At 38.3% G+C, this 7,278-nt stretch overlaps 2 protein-coding genes across 2 annotated transcripts; one reads left to right on the top strand and one right to left on the bottom strand. All coding sequences in view use genetic code 12, as the record gives it.

Moving 5' to 3' along the window:
* Positions 1-1,000: 1,000 nt before the first annotated feature.
* Positions 1,001-3,007, top strand: CPH1 (homeodomain family transcription factor; the record flags this gene model as incomplete). The annotated part of the gene is made up of 1 exon (XM_067694229.1): positions 1,001-3,007. One exon carries the CDS (start codon positions 1,001-1,003, stop codon positions 3,005-3,007), a length of 2,007 nt encoding a protein of 668 aa, XP_067546571.1.
* Positions 3,008-3,209: 202 nt separating this feature from the next.
* On the bottom strand, positions 3,210-7,274 carry I9W82_005088 (uncharacterized protein; the record flags this gene model as incomplete). The annotated part of the gene is made up of 1 exon (XM_067694228.1): positions 3,210-7,274. The coding sequence occupies one exon, from the start codon at positions 7,272-7,274 to the stop codon at positions 3,210-3,212; it is 4,065 nt and encodes a 1,354-aa protein (XP_067546570.1).
* Positions 7,275-7,278: the final 4 nt, after the last annotated feature.

Below are 7,278 nucleotides of genomic sequence, written 5' to 3'. Positions count from 1 at the left end.
TGAAAAAAAATACAACTTTGTGAAAACTGCAATCCAATAAAAAACTCTATTAAACTGGTGTGAGCGCCTCAAAAAGTAAAAAAAAAAAAAAAAATGGCCAAAAAGTAACTACAACACAGAACTTAAGCAAAAGCTTAAATACTGTTAAGTGGACATATGTATATAAATAGAAAGCAGAAGATGAAACATTTAAAAACCATGTTAAATTTTCTTCTCTTCCAATTTCAAACTCCATCCGTTTCAAACAGAATTTTTCTTTTACTATAATAATTCACACACATCGATTTGTTTCAGAGTTTCAGAAAAAAAAAAAAAAATAGTGCTTGTATTGTTTCAGAGACCCTTCACCCACTTGTTTCAATAATCCAAAACACATCCGCCATCAGAATTAATAGCCGCTTGTTTCAGAATCTACAAAAACTTCGTTTCAAAAGGAATATATATTTGTATCAGTATTTCTCATACAAAACACCAAGTTTTAAAAAAGAAAAAAATTCTTTTTCATTCTTTTGTTGGATCACGTGCAAAGAAAAAGAATAAAATAAAAAATCAGTTGTATCACGTGCTGAAATATATTTAATAGTGCCTGTTTGTTTACATTTTTGAATTTAAGGTACACAACAACCATAAACAAACAACGCAACAAAAGCAAACCGAAAAAAAAAATACAAAAAAAGAACAGAAGGAAAATTCTTTTTTTTTTTTTCAAGAAACCGTTGATTCGACATTTGCAAGAGACACAGTTCAACCTTCATAAATACACTCACTTTACCCACTACATTTCATTCATTTGTATCAGAGTATACCTTACACTCATTCAAAAGGTTAAAAAAAATTTCTTTTACTTTTTTTCTGGCGTTCCTTATTTGTCCCCGCTCACACTGGACGCGATTCAACCAACCAAATCAGACGATTCAAAAAAAGGGGTGTCCCAAATAAAACACGCACACAAGCTCATACATCCACAACCTATTAGCTTTTATACATTCGTTTACCTATAATGTCCACAACGGCCACTGCGACTACAACAACGCAGACAATGGCTTACACCAAAACCAGTACGAAAGAAATTGAAGATTCATTACGTTTGATTGATGACTTGAAATTCTTTCTTGCTACAGCACCAGCCAACTGGCAAGAGAATCAAGTCATTAGGAGATACTATCTTAACCATGATGAAGGTTTCGTTAGTTGTGTTTATTGGAACAATTTGTATTTCATCACTGGTACCGATATTGTCAGATGTATCGTTTACAAATTTGAACATTTTGGTCGCAAGATTATTGATCGGAAAAAGTTTGAAGAAAGGATATTCTCCGATTTGAGGAATTTGAAATGTAATACTGATGCTATATTGGAGCCACCAAGATCAGAATTTCTTGAATTTTTGTTTAAAAACTCATGCTTAAGAACACAAAAGAAGCAAAAGGTGTTTTTCTGGTTCAATGTACCTCATGATAAACTTATGGCTGATGCATTAGAAAGAGATTTGAAGAAGGAGAAGCTTGGTCAAAAGCCAACAACAATTGCTCACAAAGAGCCAGCAATTAGTTTCAAATATGATGAAACTTCAAATTTATTTGCTCAGTTGACAAAGCATATAGAAAGTCAGTCACATGATAGTATGACCAGTCTATCAAAGACAAGTGCTTTAAATACTGCTAATAGTACAACTACCGCTACATCTACATCCGACGATGGAAACCTACTAGATCAAAAATCATCACCAGAGTATTCTTCATCTACCGCCAATTGGAAAAGCGACAATCCAAAATACCTCAAAGCTGGATCAGACCATTTATTCAGGTCCAAGCCGAACCAACTATTACTTGACAAAGTCGAAAAGAAAGTGTCCATTACTGAAGATGAGGACAACGAAGGTTGTGATGGTGCAAACAACGATGATGACGATGATGATGATGATTTTCCATTGGATTACTTTGTCTCTCAAAGCAACAGTAACGATAATTATATCACATTGGATTCCAACTATCATGGTGGCTCTTCATATGCAAACTTATTCGATGATGTCAATGGCGACGAATTTCTTGATCCAAACTTATTCATCCCTTCGGAGCTGACAAATGCAGCTCTCAACCAAGTTGTGATAAATGATGAGTATTTGATTGAGCAAACACAACCTTTGAAAACTCCACTACCGCCAAGTGTACCACACTCAAGTGGAAAATTACTATCAGTAAATCATGATAACATGGGTGACGAATTTTTCACATATCCTCAATTATCAAGTGCTTTGGCTTCTAGTTATCCCATCCCATTATCTGCCAAGTTTCAAACTTCTTTCAAGCTGCAACAACCACAACAACAGCAGCATCAAGCCCAAGCGGCCGCATCTGGACTTCTTTCCACACCACAGTACCTCAAAATTCCTCAGCAACAAATGCAATTGCCATTCAATTTCTATGATCAACAACAATATTTGACAGATGCATCTGGTATCGGATACAATCTCATACATCCAGAAAGCGAGTACTGGACAACAGGTCAGGTCAATCCTAACTTGGCCGATGCAAATTCTATTCTTGATTACAATTTGGGTTTAGGATATGGATACCCAATTCAGCAACAGCAACCTATGATGTACATGAATGATGAACTTTTACCTTACTTTGTCAACCAACCAATGATGTTCCCACAACAACAGTCGCTTGTGGTGTTACAGCAGCAACAGCAGCAACAGCAGCAACAACAACAACAACAACAACAACAACAACAACAGCAGCAGTTGAAATTGCAGAGCATGACGAGGCAGCAACAAATAAGTAATAAAATGATGAACAAGAAAAGGCAAATGCAACAACAACAGCAACAGCAACAGCAACAAGCGCAAAAACTGCTGCAAACTCAGAAGCAAAAGCAAAAAATGGGCGGGGTCATTGGTGGTGGCGGTATTTCGAAAAAGAGTGCGCCAAAGAAGGACAAGCCTCTGATATCATTGAATGAGGTTGTAAATTCAAAGACTACAAGAGTCACAAACAAGGAGTGAAGGAGTTGAGAGAAAGAAACTGGTGCGTCGTCGCTCAATTTTTCAACCTTCTTCTACCTTTGGTACCCCAAATATTCATTTCTAAATTCTAGATGTATTTCTCGTTGCTTTATTGATTCACATATTTACATGCATATATAAAAAAGACAACTACGTACTTGACGTTTGTAATTCTTTACTTTATTCTTCTCTACTCTATACATCATTTGCTATATTCTTCAATGAGTCGTTGTTTTGCAATAGGATATCTCGATTTCAACCTCGTCATAACTTGTTTCTGGCCCGGGTTCAACGTGCTGTTTCTCAATATACTACTATAACAAACAATGGCCGAGTGACGAAGCTCAGCCTCCGCACTGCTGAGAAACTTACCTAAAATTTCATCCATTTGGCATAATTTCTCTTCACTGAATTCAGTTTCTTGAAGCAAGGTAGCTGAAAGGAAATATAAACACAAATGGGCCATTGGTAGATTCGATTTGGATCCAGGAGTTTCCTTGAGATACTTCAACACAATCTTCTCAAACCTTATCCTCAATGGATCGTGATTGGAGTTGTTTGTGCTGCCGTACTTGATAATCAGACTTAAAATCTCACTCCAAATCAAAGATATCTCGTCACAGACACTTGCCGCGAGCTTGCTAGTGTACCCCATAACTCGAAATATTGCATCAGCATCCATTGATTCATCATACCTCAGAAGAAGCTTAAGAAGAAATAATCCATCCATAGCTTCCACCACAGTCATTGGCCGAGCTCCATATTGAAACCCAAGCTCAAAATATTCCCATAATGATTTGGCCAATTTATGCTTACCAGTGGTCAAAAAGTACTCTCTAAATTCAAAACTCATTGCACTTAAAGAGGCAATTGATTGAGATAAGGATTCCATTGAAGATGTTTTGTCTTCCACGTTGGCAATCAGTGCAATTGCATCACAGCAATTGTTAAATTGATCAATGGCTAAGGAGTTGCCATCTAATCCTTGTCCAAATAACCGAGAGTAATATCTAATTGATTCCATATTTCTCTCATTTCGATGACCAGTAGCGGGAAGTTTATAATCTTCGTAGATATTAATCTTTTTAGTCTTTTTAGCACGTGAGCTTAATGGATCCACTCGATCAATCATTGTTTGAACAGCATCTTGAGATTTGGAAGGCTGAGATGTTTCAATGCGAATCAGTGCCATATCTTCAATCAAGTCTTCATGTGGTCTGCTATTCATCACAGAATCAGAACTGGACGCACTCTCACTACGAGATTTCTTGACCAACTTGAAAGGGCGCGTACCCTTTATTATCGAATCATCCACACTAGTACTCTTCTTTTCAGTAATATCCTCAATTGGTGTTGGCGATTTCAGTTTGTTGTCTACCTGCGGTCCATTTCCATCATCAACCGTCATATTATCAGACTCCCCAAACTCTGCTATTTGACCGAGAGAGCTAATTCTGCCTCCATTCTTGTTTTCAACTGTCGCATCTCGCATCTTAGGCACAACCATAGTAAATGCTTCATCGGCGGATTGAGGAACAGGATCCTCCATCAAGCTACCTGGATTAACTTCAGTCAATTCAAAAACAGAATGATCCAATTGGTTGTCAAGTGGAACTGTGCTATCAATGCCCACAATAAGTTCCACCTCATCCTTCATAGCAAACTCAGCCTCATCTAATAACTGAGCAAACTTGTGCGAATCAATGGCATAAAGCTGACAAAAGAGTTGTTTCAAACCAATGTACGCCTCCAGACCTTTCAATATCGCAATCAGTCGAACCATCTCCTGAAATAGGTCACCAAATTGAACATCAGTAAAAGTAGTCTTGGTAAGTGCAATCAGAATTGCTTGAAATATCAGCTTGGCAATTTTGAACTGGTACGATGAAATCAAGGACTTGAGGGCGGCACTTCCTGAAATGTTTGGACAATCAATCACAAGACTTAGCAAATGCAACTGGGTGTTGAAAAATTCAGCAAAGTCTGTATCGTTAGTCATTAACTCGTAAACTCGTTGATCAATTTCTGTAAAAATGATGGAACAAATTCGAAAAAAATCTTCAAGTGAAAATAGTTTTGCAGCCGACTTGAAAACAAACTCATTTGACGAAAATAACTGCTTCAAAACCACTGGGTCTTTCTCTGAAATATAGCTTAACCGACTTTTCAACTCATGAGCATTTGAAACATCTTCTTTACTAATAATCGCATACTTTAATAGGTTCACACCTTCAATTAACTCACCGGAGTTATTAGATGACATAAAGTCGATCATGGGGTCTCGCTCTTTGGAAAACACCCTTGATGATTCAGCTGGTGGTTCAGAAGCAGAATGACGGATCAGTACCTCATCAACCTTGTCAATGGGAGACTTGGTGTAAACCTCTGTTCTACTTCTTGTTCGTTCAACGAGTGGAGGCAACTCTTTTTGTGGGGCATTCCAGCTCGATGCCCTTGGTGTGGGTCTATTAGACTCGTTCTTTAATACCTGCAGCTTTGGTCTAGCAGCTTTAGGCTGGGTATGTAAAGGAGCAGCATATGCTGACGAGTTGGATTCCCGAGAAGTTGTACGAGATGATCCTTTGATGCGCTGCGTATCTTTTATTCTATCCCAAGCAGATTCTTTCAATGGAGGAGCGGAGATTTTGGTAGACAATTTCCTTGTGGTAGTTGCCGATGCGCCCAATTCACGTTGTGATCTTTCCAATGCACGAATAGTATTTGTATCAAACTTTTGAATCAAGACATCAGATTCAGCAGGAAAAATTCGCGAAAAGGTCCAGTAGCACTCTTTTGATACTTGACGTACATTTGGATTTGCATCTTTCAACAATTTTATCAACAACCTATTGCATGTTTCAATGGCTAATCCGTAATGGGTATTGAGAAAGGAATGGTCAAGGGCATATCTCAAGAGCAAGATTTGCATCCAAGTTACAGAAAATAAACGAGGCTTGAAGTTAGGTTCATCCATTGATTGAGAAATCCGCTGAAATAGCTTGCTGTTACAATGCAAATTAGCATATAATGCAGACATTGCCATGTGGGCATTGGAGGAGGTGATACTCTTTGTTGATAAGCACAATTTCATTAATGTGGGAAAGAGCAGGTCAGCACAAGGTTCAAAATCAAACTTCAATATAATAGCACAGTCTTTGATCAATTGACAACTGTGGGTACATAGGGTGGTACGAAGAGAGCTTGCACCCTTACACATGGGGCCTGCAAACGCCTTCAAACATGATAACAAGTCCTCCGTGAACATAGTACTGGCATTCCCACGTAAAAGCAGTCGAGTATCAACAATGCGTTTCTCCCTTTGTTTCCAATTAGATTCACTCTCTTTCCCTTCGAAATACTGATAAAAGGCATCAAAGATATGGTGAAGCTCGGCACCATCTGAAACATCCCTAGGTTTTATTGACGTAGCCAAGTCGTAGTGTGCTTTTTCCAAAAGGTTAGATAAGCTTGAAGAGAAGTATTCAACGTCAGCTTCAGCATCTCTTTCAGCACTCTTAGTTTTAGTTTCCGTCTTTCCCAGCAGCCTACTGGAAACAGAGCCAGAACTACTTGGGCGACTACTCCGAGGAAGTATCGCTTTTGCCACCTTCTTGTTTATATGATACAATCTGCACTGAGTTTCCAAGTACTGAGCTAAGTTTGTGTTGCCTGATTTTTGTACATACAGCAGAAACAACTTCCCAACGCTGTCAACCAACTCCTCGTTATCTTGATTGCTTGTCAACAGCTTTAATATCGCAGGTATGAAAAATCGCACATTAAACTTCAGGCTGACATTTTGTACAATCTGTTCCATCCATCGAATGGATTGAACTGTTATTTCCATATTGACACAACTGAATGAAATTTCGTTGACAGCATGCTCCACCTCCTCTGGAGTACTAAGCCAGTAATCTTCAAGAGCCTTCTTTGAAACCACGACATTATTACTTGCAAACTTATTGATTAGAATTGGAAGTATCAAAAAGCTTTGCTCTTTTAGGATTTGACCCGACCTATCTTGAGCACTGACTCGTTTGATTAAGTAAGATAACGCATTAAAGCTTAAGCTTGATATTCCTTCCTCCTTAATTTCAAGACCTTTCATTATAATGCGAAGGTACATGGGTACCTCAGCCAAGTCAATAGAGTTTCTCTTGATGTGAGCTTTGAGTGTTTGAATGTGCTGCAATTTGTCAACACTGGATGTAGTGCTTGATTCCATCGCTTGTAGCAGTTCTTGGGAATCTAGTGACGTGGACAGCATTGGT

Source organism: Candida metapsilosis (assembly GCF_017655625.1).
Source record: "Candida metapsilosis strain BP57 chromosome Unknown scaffold7, whole genome shotgun sequence".
NCBI classification, from domain to species: domain Eukaryota; kingdom Fungi; phylum Ascomycota; class Pichiomycetes; order Serinales; family Debaryomycetaceae; genus Lodderomyces; species Lodderomyces metapsilosis.
This window is presented reverse-complemented; position numbering and strand designations above follow the sequence as displayed.